Below are 23180 nucleotides of genomic sequence, written 5' to 3'. Positions count from 1 at the left end.
CGTTATGAAAACTAGTTTCTATAAATACATTAAGTGGTGTTTTTTTAAGTCAGCACTAAAAAAAATTATTCAGACGGGATTCAAGAGAACAATGTATATTTATAACATAGAAAATTTGTGCACAGTTTAATAGCATGGAGCTTTGTGGGAAAACAAGCCTCCTAGTACGGTATTTGAGTTTACGTAATAACATTGAAAAATAAGAAATCATATTAAAAAGGAGCATCTTTTATTAAAATAAAAGTAATGTGATGATATTGCTAGTTTATTTCAGTGTAGTTTTAAACAAGAAATATCTTTAAAAAAGATATACGGCGTAAATAGTTTAATGAATGAGATCAAGGATAGCGAATGTCTTTTTCTGTGCAGTTCTTAGCTGCATCACACGCAGTACGGAATGTTACGGGGAGTTTTCGCGGCTTATTTTACATTATAACATATTGCTGGTCATAAACCTATAGATACAAAACAGAAAACCAAAAGAAGAATGGAAGTGAAATTTAAACATATGAGTCAACCGGCCACACAAGAACAAACCTGTTTTAGTGGTCTGTCGGGCATTGCTATTTGATTTGATTATTAACAGTATCGAGAATCATCGTGCTCATGCTTAAAGTGATATTATGGGCATTTTGCACTGTTGAATTGAGCTGAAAAGAATTAACAGGTCAAAATAGTTAGTTAAAATGTGGTTACTGATCAATTATCTGCAACTCACCTTGCTACCAGTTGTTTATAAAAATATATTTTATATTCGATATTCTTACGTGACCCACCCAGTCCTGTAAGCCGAAATGATCCGTAAAACAATATTGTGTCTTTGTGTCGTATGAACAAATCTGCACTAAAACTAAATTTAGGTTCAACTCGTAAACGCATGATCAGTTGTCAAACGAAAGTACGGTTAATATTCAAATGCATTATTTTTCTCTTTCTGGTATATTGTTTTAGTATGTTGATGCTGCATTAATTACTATAAGTGTATATGAAGTAGAAACATCAAAAATAATCAACGGTTGCGATAGACACCTATAAACTGTTACATGCTCATAATATCACTTTAGTACATTAGGCAATATGGTGGAATAATTATTGTTAAATTTATTAAAAATAATATTTATCATTGTATTGTTGAAAACACATTAAGAATCTATTATTGACATACCATAATTATATTGCTGAATATCTTCTTTTAACATATTTGTGGTCTAAAGAAAATTCCAGGTAACCTAGTTCACGGATAGCGTCTTTATTATATAACGATTATTTTACTGACCGCGAACTCCGGTGATGACCTGTATATAAACTCTGAATGTCCGCGACTTGACCCGAAACCTCGCGGGTTGAAATGCAATTCTTTAAAGTGAGGCCTCGCTTCCACTGCTCTTTATACTTTTACATGTTAACATGTTGACAGGAATATGGAAGTAAGTACTAAATATGAGAACATAGCCTTTTAAGTATAAACGCTTTTGCGCTGGTAATACTCTGAAAATAAAAGGTGTACGCACAAACTGTATTGATGTCGAGAATTGAGTGTAAAACTGTTCTATCTATTAAGCCTTTTCATTAGAGATAAAATTGTTTCATACAGTAAAACAATGGTACAAAGACGCGGATATGTTTCCAATGTTCTGGTGGTATACTCAAATCAGCCAATGGAATAAATGAAGTGTATTCATTCGTACCTAGCCGCGGGAAATTTTATTTGAATTTTATTGGACACTTACAAAGGTCAAGTCAGGGTGAAAAGCTGGCTTATGCAGCTTACGCCGAAAAACTTCCAATCCTTAGCAGCACCTTGGAAGTATCATGGGCTCATTTATTGTATCATCCCTCAAAAAGAGGTGGTGCCCCTGATTAACAGCCATGAAGACTAATTTTATAGTGGGCAGAAAGTACAATAATCAGAATGCATTAAATTGCATAAAAATTAAAGAAGTGTCTTTACTTTCAGCATTCCATGAAAGAGTTATTACAAACATTTGTTAAAATAATAACATGGCTGTATTAAGAGGATAATGCTGACTTTATTTTGTTAAACAGGACGATTGTGAGAGAAGGTTTATAATGATGCCCTTTTCTCGTTTATGATTGTATCTGTTATGAAAAAAAACTAGACTTAGTATATGTTTGCATAGTAATGTTTTGTTGAAACAAATTTAAACAAGAGCTCTGTTTGTGAAACACAATACCCCCTACTGCGCTGCTTTGAAGCCATATATTTGACCTTTGACCTTGAAAGATGACCTTGACCTTTCACCACTCAAAATGCGCAGCTCCATAAGATACACATGCATGCCAAATATCAAGTTGCTATCTTCAATATAGCAAAAGTTATGAGCAAGGTTAAGTTTTTGGACAGACATATTCAATAACAGACAGACACATACAATGACAGGCAGACAGACAGACAGACAGACAGACGGGCCAAAAACAATATACTCCCGATCATTCGATCCAGGGGCATAACAATACAGATAATAGTGTAACTAAAATGTGAAATCAAACTTAATGGTGGTCCACTGAATTATTTTTTGTTCCAGTAGATTTAGCTAGCTTTTATATTGAGCCGCGCTATGGGAAAATGGGCTTTATGCATGTTCATAAAGTTTTATCCCATATAACCTTGTGCTGTGACAATACTTTCGGCTTATATGGAATTTTTTGTTAAAAGAAAGTATTTTAAACCTACATCAAGTGTTTACGAAAGTGTTGTCCCAGATAAGCCTGTGTGGACAACACAGGCTTATATTAGACAGCACTTTAAGCACATGCATTAAGCCCCGTATTCCTATAGTGCTGCTCAATTGTTTGGTTGAGACTGAGAAATGTGGAATCAGAGGCATAATTGTTACACTTCTGTAATCATGTTATGTTCACCTTTTATCTCCACAGGTAGCTGGAGTCTTCAATAAAGTTATATGTGAGTAAAGACACAATGTTCCTTAGTGATTTAACATGGCAGCAGAGCGTGGATTATGAACAGTGACCAATTACAGTGTAGAAAGTGACCAGAAGCAGTGTGTGGTATATACAGTGTCAAGACATTTGAGAGAGCCAGTTTAGAGATAAAACAGTGAAGTGAATAAGAATAAGGACTCGAGTGAAATTGACAAAATGGCGTCATCAGTCAGTGTTTTTTTTAAGGCCGTTTTGGGGCCGATATTCGGCCCCATTCCCCTCAAGAAAAAGTATATATTTTTCCCCGACTTTTGAAAAAAATTCCCCTCCAGAAGTTACAATTTTTTTTAAACATTACGTATATTTATCCGAAAAAAAACATTGACCGCATTTTAAACGTGTTTGTTCTAGTTTTTAGACGCTCAGTTTTGCGTGAATCATGGCAATGAAAGCGCTTAGCATTGTGGTTGCGGTCTACGTCATCAATAATGTTGAAAGCACATGTTTCACATAACAACGCAATGAGCGTCTAGTGAACAATGAACGTTTCATACAGTTACGATCGTCTAGCTGCTTGACACTGAAATGTCGCACAATGCGAAATTTTACAAAAAGAAAATAAATCAAAAATGTGCCGTTCAATGCAAAACAATCGACATTTTATTTAAGCAGAATGCACTTAAAGTTCAACAAACAACAAAAGAATCGGCTCAGGTAAGATGTATGCAATTTAAACAGCTCATCTTATATTTGTAAACATGACGTACTTTTGCAATATGATTGATGATACATGAAATGAGACCGAGCCTATTTTTTTTCTTTTTTAAGGTTGAGCAGAATAATGATGATTTGATTGAGGCACATTCATCAAAGGATCATGTTAATCAAACAATTCTTGAGACTCAGAGTGACAGTAGTGATGGAGAAAATGAAACGGTCCCTGTGCCTGATAGAAAATTTTCATCCACCAAATATGAAAAGCAATACAGCTGGCTGTATTACAGTGCAGCCAAGGCAGCCTATTGCTGTAAAATGTGTGACATATTCTCGCCAGTTTTGACCAACGGTCAGCTAAATCCCTGGGTTGAAGGGGAAAAATTAGGAACCCACCAGAGCCGAAAGCTTCTTAAGCATTCAAACTCTAAACCTCATATAAATAGCATTCAGAAACAGTCGAAGGTAAATGCATATGATGACGGGGAGCCTTTGCTTCTTATGTTGCTTAAACAAAAATCTGAAAAACAGAAATCAGAGGAAATTTCTAGAAATAAAAAGTACATATCATGTGTTATCAAAACTGTTCATTTTGCTGTCAAACAGCATTGGTCCTTAGACAGTGTACCGGAATTAGTGGACCATGTGGCCAATCTAGGGAACATGGATATCACTTCCTATTTCCAACATCATCCAAACTTAAAGTACACCTCCACAGCGTCTGTGACAGAGGTATTAGAAGCAATAAACATATATTTGGAAACCAAATTGTTCGATAAGTTAAGGCAGGCTGATGCATATGCATTGATGGCGGACGAGTCATCAGATCAGGCTCATAGAGAACAATTTGCAGTGCTGGTAAAGTTTGAATGGCAGGGGAAAATTGAAGAGCATTATATCGGTATTATCCATGTCATACGCACTGATGCAGCCAGCTTGATGAAAGCTATTGAAGATTTTCTAAATTGCAAAAATGTTGATATCAAAAAGGCCATGTTCGTGGGGTTCGATGGTTGCAATACCATGAGCGGTGTTAACAAAGGTAATTTAAATAATGCTTTTATATAGCGGTTTAAATTTCAATTAATTAAAATTGCTCCAATTTTTTACTTCGATATCATCAGTGAATTAATACATTTTAATTTATTTCAGGTTTACAGAGAAGATTTCGGCATCATGTTCCCCACCAAATCTACATTAACTGTAGAAACCATAAGCTGGCTTTATGTGTTAAGCACTTGATTAAAGATTTTCCAGTCATTGAGAAATTTGATGAGCTGCTCATTGGCATTTTGAAATTTTTTCACTATTCTCCCAAACAATTTGCAACATTTCAGTCCATTCAAGAGTCATATGGTTTAACGAAGCTTCGTTTCATCCGAGCCTGTACCACAAGATGGCTTTCTCATGAGAAAGCATGCAGTAGATTGGCTTCTAGATACGTACAGGTATATATTTTTATTACAAGCTTCTTTGCGATCAATATCACCCCGGGGCTTGATCATTTAGTGCCAACTAGTCTAAGACTACTCTTAACTCAATTGCTTTAAAAAAGGCTTTGAGGTCTTAATAGTTGTGGTATTTTACAGGTAATTGACACGCTGGATGCTTGCCTGAATGAGAAATTCGAAGCCGAGGTTGATGGAGTTCGTGGTCAGCTTCTCGAGAAGGAAACAGTAGCAGCTGTTCTCATCCTTTGTGATGTTTTAAAACCTGTGATCCGTTTCAGTGACTATTTGCAGCAGAGTAACCTTGTCTTTTCCAATATGACAGAAAGATGCAAGGTTAGAATTGCATCAAATTTCTCATCATTTTAGTTTTCTAGTCTTAGTATTCTATTAATGAAATAAAATTGTTTAAATTTCTTTTTCACGTATAAGCTGTAGTTTCTTAAAAATGAGTTCAACTTAAATATTTTAATTTTGTAATCGAATTTCTTGTTCACCAATAAAGTAATTATAAATAATGTATCACTGGGATTTTTTAAAACAAAAAAATCTTGTTGGTTTAAGGAACTGCTAGATGAGCTTCACCTTCTGATAGGAAGATTTCAGACATGTTTCAATACTCCTCAAGATGAAAGTTTAATGTTGAGCAAGATACAGGACTTGTTCTTCGAGATCGATGAAAGGGCTGCTTTTTCTAGAAGACTAAGGTAAGTTATTTAATATTAGATTGATTTTAAATTAAATATGATAAATTGTCCACCCTTTGAACAAAAGACTGGTATGCAGATGTATTTATTATATCAATAATACAAGTATTAATTCAATTATAAGAAACATCACAAGACTGTGTATATAAATTCTCTGATGACAGGCAGCATGATGTTGACCTCCAACCCGAGAAGATTGTCATGGAATTGGCTTTGCCAATTACGTATAACCTGATCAGTGAAATAGCATGTGCCTTTAACTGTGAGCCTGTGCTGGAAGCGTTCTCGGTCTTCAACATGAACAAAGTACCTGATTCAATGAATGCGATGCAAGGCTATGGAAAGGTAAAATATGTATTTAAATTACTATCATATGCAGAAATTCATTGTCTTTATAATGTAGACTGTATTTTATGCAAATAGTGACTGAAAAGTGGGTCTAAATTAATGTGTCACTGTGATGTATTTTTGATAATATGTTTTTAAACTATAGAATGCGGTTGATGTCTTAGCCAAACATTATGGAAACACCAAGATTGATGAGTTTGAGAGGCACAGGACTGAAGCGTTCCCAACATTCAGTGAATCAACAATCAGGGAACAATTTCAGCAATTTCTTCCACAGTTGTGTTTGTTGAAGTAAGAACCAGGAAGTTATCTGTTCAAACTGTTCTTTTATGTTTAATCCAGTTCCTTTAATTTAGTTGCATTCTTTCTGTTGAATTTTAAAGCTTTTTTGAAGTACCAGGGCTAATATTTACTATAAATGATTAATCTGAATTTTTAAATTTCTAGTTTCAAATTGTGTATGCACCAGTCCACAAGCAATTAAATATATCTTTAAAGATAAAACTTCTATCATGATATGGGTTATATTTAGATTGGTATTACAGGAACTTATTTACTCACAAACTTCTGTTTATGAAAGCCTAGTGCAATATTGTGTCAGACCTAAAGTTGCCATAGAAACACTGTTTTGTCTTTTCAGTTTTCCAAAGTTTACTGTTATATTTTACTGTTTTGCAGTTTCTTTGACACAGGGATTCAGCTGGACAAGCTGCTTGATTGAAAGCTGATGCAGGGCATGTCCATTTTCTACAATTTCTACAGTTCAGTTTTCAAAGTTGTGTTTGTCTATGTTTTCCACAGTTAGATTTTTATATTACTTATAAACATTGTTACTCAGTGCAAATCATTCTGCAACTTTGAACTAATTAAGTATTAACACAGATATCCATAAGTTAACATTAAAGCACCTTTCTGAATTTAGAGTTAATTATGATAGAATTGAACAAGTAGTTTAGAATATAAAGGAAAAATGGAACTATGCTAATGTTGTTTTAATTTCATGATTAGTTTTTGCATTAGTTCTATTTAAATATTCATTTCATAGGCAAAGAGGGGAGCTGTGCCTGACAGATCTATTCTACAGACCAGAGATACAGAATTCCTTCCCCGCTGTCAACTATATGTTTACCCTAAGCCGACTGATCCCATCGTCTACTGCCAGTGTTGAAAGGCTCTTCAGCCTCATGAACAGTCTCTGCACGCCATCCAGGAACAAACTCCTGGTGGGAACGCTGGATAGCCTGCTGAGACTGTGCATGGAGGCTGATCTTTCAGAATCTGATGTTGAAAATGTAATTGACATTTTCAAGAAAAAGGAATGGAATATAGCATTGTGAACATGTGTACTATACTATTCATATCATAAATATGATATTAACATATATAAGTGTGATTTTTTATTTTTCCCCTTTTCCTTAAAAACGACGCTATTTTCCCCTTCCGACGGGCCCCGCCACCATTCCCCTATAGTTGAAAAAAAACACTGTCAGTAAACTACAAAGTTCCACCAGCGTTTACCGCGCAAAAGCCATACAGACGTTGGATAGATGAGATCAAAGCCTGGCAAGCATTAACAGAACTTGAGGAAAAGAGAGGTTTAGCCATAGCATTATCACTTCCTGAAGAGGGATAGAATTCAATAAGAGACAAAGATTAGTGTTCAGTGAACTTAGGATCGATAAACTTAATGCAGCTAATCCAATCTTCAAGAAAGATGAACTTAGTGAGGCTTATGAGTCATACACAGAGTTTGATAGGTTTAGGAGAAGCAAAGTCAGGTCAATGGAGGACTATGTAACAGAGTTCGAAAAACTGTACAATAAAACTAAAAAGCACAAGATGGAATTGCCACAGCCAGTTTTAGCATTTAAACTACTTGAATGTTCTGAACTTGAAATGAAAGATGAAAATGAAAGCTTCTAGTCAAGAAATGTTAGAGGACACTAGAATTTAAGCTGAATCAGCATGCATAACCTCTGAATAAGATGTAAATTACTCAAAGAGTAAGTTTCGCAGAAATTCAGATTCCAGAGGAAAACGTGGCGGCTTTAGAGGGTATGGGAACAAAGAGAAGGGCAATTATTATGAAAGGTACAAACCCAAAGTTAACAAGCCTATAAATACTGAAGGGCCAGATGGTAAACCTCTTCGGTGCTTTAGTTGCGACTCTATAAGACATTTATTGCCACAGTGTCCACACACGTATGAGAATATGACAAAACAAAATGTTGAGAAAGCAGTGCTGTTTACTGGTAATAAGCTTCAAGAAACTCTAGTTCTTCTGACAGAATCTGCTAATTCAGCAGTATTGGACAGCGCCTGTACTTCCACGGTTGTAGGAGAAACATGGATGAACTGTTATTTGGATTCCCTCGATCCTTACACAAGAGATAAAGTAATTGAACAAGCTAGTGACACAATGTTCAAATTTGGAGGTGGAACAGTTATCAAATAAATGAAGAAAGTAACTATTCCATGTACCATAGCAGGTGTCCAATGTGAAATACAGGCTGATGTTGTAACACGTGACATACCATTGCTGCTGAGTAAAGATTCAATGAAAAAGGCAAAAATGAAACTTGACCTTGAAAATGACAGTGCTTTTATATTCGGAAAAGATGTTGAACTGCAGTGCACTTCCTCTGGACATTACTGTGTACCAATCGATAGACTAAATGTGAATGTTGATGAAACAGCTTCTGCGTTGATGGCAACAAGTGAATCGTGTGATAAGACCAAGATAATTGAAAAACTGCACAAGCAGTTTGCTCATCCTTCTGCCAAAAGATTGAAGATGTTACTAAAAGATGCAGGGGGTTACACAGAGGAACACTTGCAATGTGTTGACAAAGTAACAGATGATTGTGATGTCTGTAAAAAATATAAGAAGACCCCAGCACGCCCAGAAGTATCACTTCCATTAGCCAGTGAATTCAACGAAGTTGTTGCTGTTGATTTAAAGGAATGGAAACCATCTGTATATTTCCTTCATTTAGTGGATGTTGCAACAAGATTAAGCCTGGCAGCTGTCATCAGAAAGAAAACTCCTGAAATAATAACAGAACAAATAATGACCCTCTGGATAGGAAATGGTATGGGACCTCAAAGAAGATTCCTAGCAGACAATGGTGGAGAGTTTGCCAATGAGATTTACCGGGATATGTGTGCTAATCTAAATATTGATGTTATTTATACAACAGCCTACAGTCCTTGGCAGAAAGGGATTTGCAAGCGTAATCATGCTGTTGTTGATGACTGTGTAGCTAAGATTCTAGAAGATCAACCAAAATTGAGCCTTGAAATAGCACTGGTTTGGGCGGTGAATGCAAAAAATAGCCTTTCAATGGTATATGGATAGAGTCCTTATCAACTTGTGTATGGGGCCAATCCTAATCTGCCAAATGTTCTTACAGACAAGGCCCCAGCATAAGAGAACACAACAGTCAGTCAAACGAGCTTTTATACAAGCTGAATCATCAGAAAGGATACCGAGAGCTCTTCGTCATAAAATTCGTGCATCTGGAGAATGTTTTCAGCAGGGTGACCAAGTATACTATAAAAGAGATGATGACAATAAATGGAAAGGCCCTGGAACAGTGATTGGTCAAGATGGGAAGGTTGTGTTTGTGAGACATGGAAGTATATATGTAAGAGTTCATCCTTGCTAGTGCTGCAACAATATACCGGTATATCGGTATATATCGCAATACGCAATCCGCATATTGTAATGCGATACGATTTTCATCATACCGGTACAAAAATTTTACAAAAATTCATTCACATTTCGTCCAGAAAAGCCATCCAAAATAATGATATCAAGGTAAACAAAGCAAAGCGGTGTAAGTAAATTTTAACGTAAAAATAGCATTCTAAAAAGTGTACTATACAGAGTAGCGTTGTAACATGGGAGCATTCGTTCGATGCTTTTGAACAGATTATCGTTAAATTAATTGAGCACAACTGTAAATATTTCGTTCGATTCTGAATTGAGCATTTTTAATTTGTAATCTGAATTTCGGAAACACGCTTCCAAATTTTAATGCTTACGCGACAATAAAAAAATAGCGTCAAATAAAAAGTGCTTTATCCTTTGTCTCAATAAAAAGCGCGCAAAAATTATGCAGACATGAAGAACGTCACATAGAAAGTATGGGTGTATTTTGTGTTGTATAAAAATGGGAACATCACGTCAGGCGAATTATGCGTGTTCAGTGAAAACAAAAACGTCCCTGTTGGACGTCATTTCATCACATCTTTAAATAGTAACAAATGCCATAATGTTTTTGATACTTAAGAAAAATTGCGAATGTTTGTGTTTCTTGTTATTCTTGAGCACATTTATAGTAAATATTTACCAGAATTTGCTTTAAAACTGGAATATACGGGATTATCGGGTAATTGGCAAGTTATAATTCTGGTACAAGTTAGCAATATATTGCGATATATTGCAATACAGGTTTTTGAACTGACAATATATTGCAATACGATTTTTGACGTATTGTTGCAGCACTAATCCTTGCAGACTAATAAGATGTGGCAATGAACACTTTAAGGAAAATGTAAATGAACAAGGCTGTCATGAAAAATTAGTTGAAACATTCAAGGACTTTCCACCTCATGATGATTGCGAAGTAGAAGCAGATATCAAACAAAACAAAATTGGGCATGCTATCTTAGCAAATAATGAAGAGCTACCAGATGAAGGCATTCCACCAGAAAATGCGGAAGCTCAACCCGAAGTAGAATAACCAGACGAACAGTCTGGAGGTAAAGTGAGAGCTAAAGAGAAACCAAACATACCAAGAGTAGGTGATGACATTTTGTACAAGGAAAAAGAAAGTGAAACCTGGGTGAAGGCTAGAATTCTAAGCAAGGGTGGAAAGTCTAAAGGAAAGAATTGGGCATATTTGAATGTTCAAGAAGAGAATAAAGAGGCACCAAAGGGTGTAGATTTTGTGCAAGATGTCGAAGACTGGCATAGATCTGTAGAAATGGATGAAGTCAATGCAGTTTTTGTACCAATCTCGAGACACGGAAAGGAAGATGTTGAATTGGCAAAGCAAATAGAACTTGATAGTTGGTCTCAATTAAAAGTGTATTAGGAACTTCCTTATACTGGACAAAAGTTGATGTCTACTAGATGGGTGATAACTGAAAAAGAGACAGATGAAGAAAGGAAAATCAAAGCTAGGTTGGTAGTTAGGGGATTTGAAAAAGAGAAGGAAGTAAAATCAGACTCTCCTACTGCACACACTGAAAGTCTCAGACTTTTCCTTGCAGTGGCTTCTACACGCAATTTCGGCATTCAGTCTATTGATATTAAAGCAGCGTTTCTTCAAGGTAATGTCATTGACAGGGATATTTATATACAGCCACCAAAGGACTGTGCATCTGGTAAATCAGTTGTGTGGAAGTTGTACAAATGTGTTTATGGTCTAGTTGATGCTTCAAGGAACTGGTTTTTAAGTGTAAGGAAGGAACTAATTCAGTTGAAATGCGTACAGTCAAAGCTAGATCCTGCTCTGTTCTATTGGCACCATAAAGACACACTTGAGGGACTTTTTCTAATGCATGTAGATGACTTTATTTGGGCTGGAAGTGATTTGTTCAAAAAGGATGTTATTTCTGCTCTATGAACAAAGTTCCAGTGTGGAAAAGAAATGGACAGTAGTTTTGTTTATTTTGGGTTAGCTATTGAGCGAGAAGACAATCAAATCAAGCTTCATCAACATGACTACACTGATGAATTAAAACAAGTGGAAAAGCTCCCTGAGTCAGTTGAAATAAAGGAGATATATCCAGAAATAGTTGGACAGCTTCATTGGATTTCAGCACAGAGTAGACCCGATTTGTGTTTTGATGTTCTTGATCTTTCAGCTCTTTCTGGAATAAGTGATTCCAAACTTAAATCAAAGATAAACAAAGCTGTTAGGAAAGCCAAGAATAATCAGTACAAAATAGTTTTTCTGTGTTTAGAAAGCTTAGATGGCATAGAGTTGCTGCTTTACACAGACGCTTCTTATGCTAACTTGTCAGATCAAGTTTCAAGTGCAGGTGGCTACATAATTTTTTTGAGAGTCCGGAATGGAAGATTATGTCCTGTTTCATGGGCAGCGAAAAAGCTCAGAAGGGTTGTGAAAAGTACGTTAGCAGCTGAAGCCTTGTCACTGATTGAAGGAATTGATGCCTCATACTTTGTGCAGAGTATTATTAATTATGCTGCAGGAGATTCTTAATTCCAAATCAGGACATCTTATTCCTATCAAGTGTTATACTGACAACAAGTCACTTTGTCAGAATATACATTCGACCAAACTCCCATCTGAGAAAAGGTTACGACTTGACTTGGGGAGCATCAAAGAAAGTGTAACTATGGGAGATGTCTCTGTGATTTGGATAAAGACCAGTAACCAGATATCAGATTGTTTGACGAAAGCTGGTGCTGATTTCCATCAATTGATAAAGGTTCTGTGTAGTCGAAATGAACCATGAAAAGTGACTGTTGTAGTATTTTTGTTTTTTAAAGAACTATGAGGAAATGGACTGTTTCACTGTTTCAGATGTCATTTATCAGAATGAGCACTTGACAGTATTACTTATAGACAACAGGTTCCTTTTAATATATTCAACCTATTAGGATGTGCTACACATTCAGACAATTCCAATCTTTAGTTCTTTTAATTAATTAAGAAAGACACAGGAATGTGTTACACATCTGTAATAATGTTATGTTCACCTTTTATCTCCACAGGTAGCTGGAGTCTTCAATAAAGTTATATGTGAGTAAAGACACAATGTTCCTTAGTGATTTAACAATAATGTCTTATCTAGAACACATATTTGCAGGATTCACGTGTTTGCTTTTTTTGTAAGATTATGCACATTTTAAAGCACATGTGATAGAAAATTGGCGCACTTCATGTCCTGTTTATTTATCTTTGAAGCTGATGAATTCCACTTTGCGTATTCTTTACAAGAACATTTGTAGTTACCTTTTCAATATGCTGTTTAATGAATTTGAAAGAATTTTTGTTTAAAGGACACTAGGTTATTTTAAAAGATTATAAATGTTGTGGAGAAAATCATATTATGTAATGACTGATTACAGCAGAAAATAGCAGAAATTGTGAACATAAAGTCAGAGAAGAGGTTGAGTAATTAATTTTTTTTATATTTTGAAATCTAGATAATCAACAACAATCTAGATAGAATGTAACCGGTGAAATCACCAGATGCTGGTGCTTCCAGAGAACACTGATATTATTCATCATTTCATCATTCCTAGCTCTTTATTCAATTGCATCCTCTGTACTAATGAGCGATACAGACGCTTTCCGCAGTTGCGTACATTTCTGACATAAAATTCGGATGCGGATTTTGTAACAAAAACTTTTGTCTTTATCTGTAAATTAATGTACAAATAAAAATTCTTTGAAAACGTACAAATAAAAATTCTTTGAAAACTAAAGACTGCATTTTGATTAAAGCATTTTTTGACTAGACTTTATGTAAATGAAACAAAACATTAACAAAAATATCAGTTCTGAAGGATTCAGACGCTTTCCACAGTTGCGTAAATTTCTAACATAAAAATTGGATGCGGACTTTGTAACAGAAAAAACTTTTGTCTTTATCTTTAAATTACTGCACAAATTAATATTCTTTGAAAACTAAAGACTGCATTTTGAATTAAGCATTTATTGAATAGAATAAATGTCAATGAAACTGTTTTGTTGGGGTGTTCATTAATAACAAGTCCATTTTACTAATCTAAATATTTATTAACACACAACAACTATATAAATCTCCTTGATGAACGTGAGTACTATATTTAAGAGAGAGACTGGTAAAATTGAACTGCCACGCTGGAGCGTGTACTGGCTATTTAAACTGATAAGCCTTGTGGCTCATAGTTGACTGGCTACTTCAACACATGAGGAAGCTATAACATAACAGAAACAAAACAATGCCCTAAGGCTATAGGTAAAACTCTTACCGTACCGTACCGACGAAAAACATTGCCATTGGATTTTTTTCAGCGGACCAGAAAAATTGTTAGGGTCGAGGCAAAAAAACAGGGTCGGTCGGCTTCCCTGAACCAAGACTATTTTTTTTGTTTGGCCTAAGGCTACAAACAATCAGCCGTCTGTTTATAACCCAATATATTACAGTTAAGTCCGGTAATCTTGCACGTCCGGTAATCTTGCGCACTCCGCAGTTTGCGAATCTCGCAGACAACAAATGGTTTTCTTAAGTGATGAAAGATGGAATTTCACATTTTTAAGAATTCATGGATTAAAAATGAACGTATTCCATGCAAAATTAAATTCGATCAATATATTTTAACACCGGTTGCATCATCCCTATACATTGTACATGTATCGTTAACACTGACCTACTTACGATAAATTCGAAATGAATCACAAGTTCCCTGCAGTCTTTAGCTGTTTTATACTTTTAAATTAACATTCATAAATCCAACGTGTAATTGCACAATATCCGATCAGATATGGTATTTTTTATCAATCAACATATATCGCATCAGACGACAGTGTCATCATTTCCCGCCATTCTGTCAAACCACATTTGGTACGATCTCCGCATGCGCAATGGCCTAGTTTTGATATTTTCTGTCATCTATGGAAGCATGAACGTTGAAAAATTGGACCTGTTATGTATAAACATTTTTTTCACTCTAGAAATCAATTCATTTAAAATTTTAATGTTTCTTTTGCAACAGTCAACATCAAAGAAATACAGCTATTAATACACATTGAATTGTTTTACAAACTGATTGTTTTAATAATTTTCAGGAATGTTTTTGTCACTAATTGGACACCATATGTCTACCATATGTCTACAATTTTGCCAAAATGAGGTCATTACACCAAGTGCGCAAGATTACCGGACACTGTTATAGTTTAAAATGAGGTGAGTCATGTTTGTTTTGAAATCAAATCGGAAAGTTCTTCACTGAATTAATCAGATATTTTTGTGTTAATAAGCACATGAACTTCTTATTCTCATTATAAATTTAGATATTGTGTTTTCAATTTATAAAAGAACATGTTATTAAACCAAATGAGCCTTAACTGCGCAAGATTACCGGACAGCATCGTAAATGTTGCTATTAGGGTTTACGCCCAACTATTCAACAATACATTCCTGTCCGTGATCCGAATCAACACGCTTTGGGGGTTATTTTTTATGCATGTGATTTTGGTAAAATACTGATAGAATTATAGATACCAATTTAACCGCCTGCAAGACATTCAAGATAATCTGTATTATCCCTAATTTAACTAATTCAACTGACACAAAACATTCTAGAGGTCAATTGCATTGCAGATAGGGTGTACAAAAAGAACTATTTTCAAAGGTAAAATAAATGTCATTCTGAAGGAAAATGAAATAACGAACCTTGAGCATGGCTAGTAACAACTCTGAGGAACATCACAACCTGAAAAACAAGAAGTATTGTTGAAAACACTGGATGCTCCCCTTATGTTGATAAGTAAACAGGTATCAATAATTATTAATGGCAATATAGGTATACACTCACTCTTTCTTTAAAATGGAACTCTAACCCAAATAACACTATGGTCACTAAAGTACACTGGCTGAATATGAGCCATGACTTGATCCTGTCTGTTGTAAAATACCATGTCTAAAACACTGCCTGTCTAACACGTTGGACTTGGAATCAGGTTTTGAAATGAAGAAAACTTCTGACCATTTAGGACTACCTTGTTGAAGTCTCCCAGAATAAATATCCTACCAGTGCCCGGAATGACCCCAGTGACTTCAAACCTCATCAAAAGGTAGAGGACCATGCAAGGTACCTTCATGCCAAATATGTAAGAGATATGTAAAATATTGAAGGCCCTTTGAGAAACTGTAACAAAAGTGTGACAGAAGGAAGGAAGTAAGGAAGGACAATAGCCTCAATGACCTTGACCCCAGTGACCTCAAACCTCATCAAAAGGTAGAGGTCCATGCAAGGTACCTACATGCCAAATATGTAAGAGATCTGTAAAATATTGAAGGCCCTTTGAGAAACTGAAACAAAAGTGTGACAGAAGGAAGTTAGGAAGGACAAATTGGCAACAATTTCGTGGAGCATAAAAACAAAGAACTCAGCTACATTTGATTATGCATTGATTATGCTAAAATAAAAAAGCCTTCGGTATAAACTGGTAAAAAAATGAAGTTTTGTGTCTATTTATGGCCATTTTTTTACTTTTTAAATCCAAGTGTCACCTTGACCTTGGAGATATCAACATAATTCTTTTGCATGGCACATCGTCCAGTAAATTTAAAATCTCACAATGAATGACATAGTTATGGCCCGGACAAGATCATTTATGGCTATTTTTTACCTTTGAGTTCACAGTGTGACCTTGAAATTGCAGATATCTACGTAATTCTTTTGCATGACACACTGTCCAATAATGATAAACACTGTACCAAATGATTTTTAAATCTCACAATAAAATGACATAGTTATGGCCCGGACAAGCTCATTTATGGCCATTTGTGGATTGAACTCAAAGTGTAACCTTGAGCTTCGAGATATTGACGTAATTCTTTTGAGCGACACACCTTCCAATGATGGTGAACGAATGTGCCAAATGATTTTAAATTCTCACAATAATCGTCAAAGTTATGTACCGGACAAGCATTTGACCTTTGAACTCAAAGTGTGACCTTGACCTTGGAGATATCAACATAATTTTTTCACGCGACGAATCGTTCAATGATTATGAACAAATATACCAAGTCATTTTAAAATCTAAGGATAAATGACACAGCTAGTTATGGTCAGGACAAACTTTCGGTTAAAAATATACTAAGTGACCCCGTGACCTAGTTTTTGACCCAGCATGACCCATATTCAAGTATGACCTAGACATCATCTTGATACAACTTCTGACTAAGTTTGGTGAAGATCGGATGAAATTTCGGTACAGACCGACCAACAGACTGACCGACTGACACATCAACAAAGTGACTCCTATAAAGCCCCAATTACCATATAAATATTAACATACTTTGGTGTTTTTTGTGTGTTAATAATGTATTAAAGTTTAATTAATATATTTAATTTGTTAACCTCTGAATACCTTGCGTTTCACACCTTCAGTTCAATGCTATTTCAGTAAACAGTAGAGTGTAACAAACATAATAAAGCAAACTATGCATATGAATCTGATTATACACAGATCCACTAGCATATAAATATCAAAGTGCTGAAGGCACTGAAGTTGTTCTCTATTGCATTATCTTAGATGCAACTCATTTTTCAAAATTATCTTATAGCTTTTTAAATCACAAGTTTGAAATGAACACAACCCATTCAAATTTATACAGAGTGTGTCTTAACGCACAGGTCCTCATATTTACCGTCTTTATCCTAATAAATGCTCCAGCCTTAATAAACACGCCCCTATCATATAATAAAATGAAGGAGTGATCAAAATAAAAGCGCCCCCATTTCTCGGCTGCTAAGGGGTAAAGTAATTGCATTTTATTGAAGGAATTTTTTTTTACCAAGGTTACAAAATTGGCAAGTTAAAGAAATAAAACTTTAATAATAACATATATATTTGGAACAGATTGATGTAAGAAATAAACTCCAACAAGCAGCCGATTGTATTATTGTATCGGTGTTTTCAGTTTTAAATGTCAAATTCATGTTACTTTTTTTTTTACACCTTGCATTTAAAAAACGGATCTACCCAGGTGTTTCAATATGCGATACGCTGGGCCGAAGCTACCGTAACCATAAACCTTCACTTATAAACACTGTTCATATCTCGGCCATGCGTACTATTACAGTTCTCACTACGGTCATATTGACAATGGCCCTTTCATTTCGCATGATAATAGGGTGTATTATTCTTATAACAGGGTTCCCAGCCAACCTGGAAATCAGGGAAAACCTGGAAAAAGACTTTAACTTTTTCCAGTCAGGGAAAAGTCAGGGAATTTGGGAAAAGTTCCTGAAATCAGGGAAAAATCAGGGAATTTTGTTTGGTCAGACTTTCCCCGACGTTCGATAACTTAGTACTGTTGTTCCTGTTACTGTTTAAAAATGTTGAATTACGTAACAATATGTTCCAATGATTGTTGCAAAACAAACATTATATGAAAATTAATGAAAGGGCGAGGAAAGGGTGGCTGTGAGGGGAGATGAGAGGCCATGGCTTTAAAATTACATAAATAAAATACATGTTATTGGCTGCAAATGCTATTTATTGAGGTTGTCTAAAACAAGTTATAGGTAGAAATTATGATCCTGGAATTTGGATTTTCCATCAGGGAAAAATCAGGGGAAAATCAGGGAATTTTGTTCATACAAAAAGCTGGGAACCCTGTATAAAACTATTTGTGATATGTTTACAATTACTCAATGAACTTGGAACTTTTCGCAATTACCAGTTAACACATTTTAGGTGTTGGCTCATATTATATCTAAAGGAGGGTGAAATAAACATGCCCTCTTTGTGATTTGCATGGTGCCTGGGCGACAGTATGTTATAGAGGATAGTTGTTGGATTCGGTGGATTATGGTTTTTAATTCACGAGTGATCATAGAAAATAATATTTTCACAAGTGGCGCAGCTAGCCACGAGTGAAAAAATATATTTTCTATGATCACGAGTGAATTAAAATTATTGATATTCCACCGAATCCAACAAATTTTCTTTTTATTTTATGCTTTTTCTCACACATTGTTAAAGAGTTAAACTAAAGAATTTCACTGGGATAATGACGTCATTTCACAATAAACAGTGAAAATTATCAATAATTTTTTTTATTATACCTCACTTTTATTTACAATGCTAAACTCCCATAGGCCATAGTGACATAGAAATACTGTCAGACCCAGCGGGAAAAACTTTAATGTAAAAAAATAAATACTGTCACCCGCTTCCTTAGCAATCATGTGCCACCAGCGGGAAAAAATTACTGTCCAAAAAATACTGTCGCCCGCTACCTTAGCAATCAAGTGCGGAATTGTAAAAGAGTATTCTGTCCCATTTGGGCGTGTGCAGTACGCAGTTTTGTATTTCCGTTGTATTTGGATAATAAAAATAATGATTGCAGCTGAAACTGTGCTGTAGAATAGATTAATACCATTATTTCATTCCATTAATTCCAGTGTCTGTTTTTAAGATGCTATGCATGACAAACACACAATCCAAAATTCGTTTTGGATTCATTCGATGCTCTAAACAAATATTTTACTGTTTAAAAAAAAACACGTCCATATTTTTGCCCAAAATGTTTCGTCATCGACAGGCTTCCTGAAAAGTCCCAAAAAGTGCCTGTCAACCGGACAGGCTGATAGAAAAGTTAGCCTGTCCGGTCAAAACTTCACCTGACCGAACAACATGAGTTTATAACTAAAGAATTAAATAAAGTCTAACTCCTATTTATTGCAATGTGCAGCCTGCAGTGTTTAAGTACACTTCATAAAGTAAAACAAAAACACTTGCATGTTCTAGTGATTACAGTGTATGATGGACAACAGCTTTAAATTTTAGTTAGACTCAAAACAAAATAACATAACACAATTGGTGCTGCCTTCTTCATCCTCAAAGTCAAGACCATCATCAGAATCACAATCAGAGTCTTCGTCACACAGTTTTGCAATGTCATTGTCCATGGTAAAATGAGGCTGTTGCATGGTTGCATTCTCAGGCACAGACTTGACAATACTTGGTTCCGATTCACTATCTGATTCGATGACCACAGAAGCTGATGATGTGGATGGGAGAACTTTAGCGACAACATTTTTTTCATGTGGATAGATATATCAGACAAATGAAATTGACGTTTTCGAAAAAACAACAAAGGTAGAGCTCTCTTAAGAACTAGTGACGCTTTTAAAGGCTTGAAATTCATGAGTGATACTAATAGGGTGTTTTCTTTCTTTTTGCAGGTATAAGACTTTTTGGTATTTAATCTTTTTTTTTGGGCCTGTCACAAGGAACGGCGATATTAAAAAATTTGCCTGACCGTAAAGAATTTTGCCGGACAAGACTGGCAGTCCGGCCTTTTCAGGAAGCCTGCATCGAAATGATGTGACACGAGTACGTCATAAATTGCGTAATCAAGTGTTGAAAATAATACGGAAAGCTGGTTCGGTAATATATTTTTAAAGAAAAAATTGACGACTAAGAAAATTGTAGGATAAAACTATTACTAAGTCGGTTCCGAATAAAGCGAAGTTCATTTTGCTCGGCCTTAAAATCTAAACCACTCAAAATATTAGGTAATGGTTGTTCATTGCTGAAATTAAATACAATTATTTTATATTAAAATTTTCATGGTTCATGTAAATTGTTCATGTTTTAATAGTTTGTTGGTATAATAAAATAAATATTACATGTCTGACAGGGTGACAGTAAATTTGTCAACTTTCGGAAAAATACTATCAACCTTGGCTTCGTTTCTGTTGACAGTATTTCCTCAAGTTGACAAATTCACTGTCACCCTTTCAGACATGTAATATTTATATACTGTTAATTTTCACTGTTTGAAATAGTAAAATTATCAGTTTTAATTCACTGATATTTCTCTATAAACCACCGGAAAGCATAAACAAAATAAAGATAACTTATACAAAATAACAGCAACATGGTTCATGTTAATTGCTCATGTTTGAATAGTTTGTTCCGTATAATAAAAGAAATATTACATGTCTGACAAGGGTGACAGTAAATTTGTCAACTTTTGGGAAAATACTGTCAACCTTGGCTTCGCCTCTGTTGACAGTATTTCCTCAAGTTGACAAATTTACTGTCACCCTTTCTGTCCTTTCAGACATGTAATAATTATATACTGTTAATTTTCACTGTTTGAAACGGTGAAATTATCAGTTTTAATTTACTGATATTTTTCTTATAACCACCAGAAAGCATAAAATAAATTAAGATAGCTTTTACAAAATAACAGCAACATGTCTCTTTTTTTTCCCTCTGAAAGCATTAAAAGTATGATGAAAATGGTATAATGAGAACCAGTTAATATAAAATAAAATTTTCAATCGCCATCATATTAAATGAATATTGTTGGAATATTGAATACCTATCACACTAAAAATATAATTTCATGATGGAAATTCCCTTTACAATTTTTTTTGACACTATATATTTAATTCAAAATAAACAATAAGATAATTGACGAAAATAAAGTAAAAAATAATTCCGGGAGCAGTAGTTTTTACTCACAAATTAGGCAGTCATAAAGACAGCGCTGTTTACCCTTACTTTGTTGTTGATGCATTACTTATTACCCTTGTAGTTCACAAGGTGTCAACCAGTCTCATACCTTAACATCAGTACAACTTGCACTTTTTTGGCATAGCTGTTTTACCCAGCTTTTCTCCTTAAATGACCTCTACATAATGCCATCAGGCAGGAATGAATACATTAGAATATTTGATATTTTAATGTTCAACTCACACATAGACACAAATTAAGGCCGCGTTAAAATCCACATCACAGAATTTCAGGGTCTGTACTCAGTCACTAAATTGTCAGGGGAGGACATAATTGACTATCTATAAACACAGTTTTGCTTTCAATTATGAGAAGAAAAAAAATACCGAAATAGTATAGTGTCACGTTAAGAGAAAATCATTATTTATCTAACCGCAAATGTTTGCCATATTCGGTCAGCATCATCTGGAAAGCATTCCTGAACGCCTGAATATGCTACCCTTATTTGCCAGTTTGCTGTATTTGCTTTTTGTCCCCTACCGGTGAAATCGGAGGGGACTTATGGTATGCACTCCATCTGTCTGTAAGTCTGTCAGTCAGTATATAAGTCCGTCACACTTTTCTGGGCCCTACGATAACTTTAAAAGTTCATAATATTTTTTCATGAAGCTTGAAACATGGATATATGTCAATATGGAGATTAAGCACATCATTTCATTTTGTGCCTACATCAAACATTCTGGTTGCTACATGTATGGCAACAAAAAAATTAAAAATTTACTCACAATAAACTTGAAACTTGAAACCTGTTTATTTGCTTAAACGCCAATTACTATGAAAATACATATTCAATGGCGTTTTACAGTTAGCTGAAAATAAAACAAGTTAAACAATATATAAATAATAAACAAATGATAAACCTGGTAAAAGTATTCAATGGCGTTTAACAATAAGCTGAATATAAAACGAGATATACAATATATAAATAATAAACCAATGATAAACCTGGTAAAAGTATTCAATTATGGCGTTTTACAATAAGCTGAAAATAAAGCAAGTTAAACAATATATAAATAATAATCGAATGATAAACCAGGTAAAAGAGATAAATTTGGGGTTATTTAAAACATTGAACAACATACAGTATTTCGATTAAAAAACATAATCTCAGAAAAATGCATGAAAATCACGGAAAAGGTAAGTTTTAACTTCTTCTTAAAAGATTCTAAAGAATTTGATTGTCTAAGATCCTGAGGCAAGGAATTCCAAAGTCTCAGCTCAGCGGTACTGAAGCTTCTGTCACTGAATGTCTTTCGCTTATTGAACGGAACATCATAATGGGTCCATGTTAGAGCCGCATGACCGCAGACCTTGTCTATTCGGAGTTATTGTTTCGTGAGCAGTTCAGTGAGGTAAGGCTGGGCTTAATCATATGAGCACTTGTACATGAATGTAAGTAGTTTGAATAGTATCCTTGCTTCGATGAGCAACCAGTGCAACTCATATAACGCTTGTTTCGAACAGTCAAGCTTGCTTCGTTGTAAAACCAATTTGGCGCACATATTCTGAATTTGTTGCATTTTGTTGATTTTACACTCTGCCACACCGTACAGAATTACGTTACAATAGTCAAGGTGTGATAGATCAAGGGTGACAATGAGAATTTCTGTGGACTGTTTTGTAAGATACTTTCTTATGCTTTTGATCCTAAAGTAGTTTAACATGGCAGAACGACATTTCATTGATACATGTTTTTTGAAACTTAGGGATTCATCAAGGAATGCACCAAGGTACCGTATTGTTGGCTCTCGCTGGATTATGTCCCCTGC

General features: G+C 35.0%; 2 protein-coding genes across 37 annotated transcripts in view; one reads left to right on the top strand and one right to left on the bottom strand.

Moving 5' to 3' along the window:
- LOC127860029 (uncharacterized) overlaps positions 1-23180 on the bottom strand; it is a 326167-nt gene that overhangs the window by 254103 nt on the left and 48884 nt on the right. For all 35 annotated transcript variants that reach the window (XR_008039573.1, XR_008039574.1, XM_052397751.1 and 32 more), the window contains one exon: positions 15542-15581. Coding sequence is in view for 33 of the 35 variants with exons in the window: in XM_052397751.1 (XP_052253711.1) it covers positions 15542-15581 (40 nt within the window). In the remaining 2 variants the exon portion in view is untranslated. The remainder of the gene's footprint in view (positions 1-15541; positions 15582-23180) is intronic.
- Positions 2905-7470, top strand: LOC127860035 (E3 SUMO-protein ligase KIAA1586-like). 2 transcript variants are annotated; one of them, XR_008039575.1, is made up of 9 exons: positions 2905-3618; positions 3733-4660; positions 4771-5066; positions 5208-5402; positions 5631-5773; positions 5938-6118; positions 6267-6412; positions 6800-6896; positions 7167-7470. XR_008039575.1 is itself a non-coding variant. In XM_052397785.1 (9 exons), the coding sequence occupies exons 1-8, from the start codon at positions 3490-3492 to the stop codon at positions 6840-6842; spliced, it is 2061 nt and encodes a 686-aa protein (XP_052253745.1). In that variant the 5' UTR covers positions 2905-3489; the 3' UTR covers positions 6843-6882; positions 7167-7470. The 2 variants fall into 2 exon arrangements, 1 of the variants encoding a protein (XP_052253745.1); XM_052397785.1 differs by having other exon boundaries at positions 6800-6882.

This window comes from Dreissena polymorpha, chromosome 15 (assembly GCF_020536995.1).
Source record: "Dreissena polymorpha isolate Duluth1 chromosome 15, UMN_Dpol_1.0, whole genome shotgun sequence".
Classification (NCBI taxonomy): domain Eukaryota; kingdom Metazoa; phylum Mollusca; class Bivalvia; order Myida; family Dreissenidae; genus Dreissena; species Dreissena polymorpha.
The sequence above is the reverse complement of the archived record's forward strand: the minus strand, read 5'-3'. Positions and strand labels throughout refer to the sequence as shown.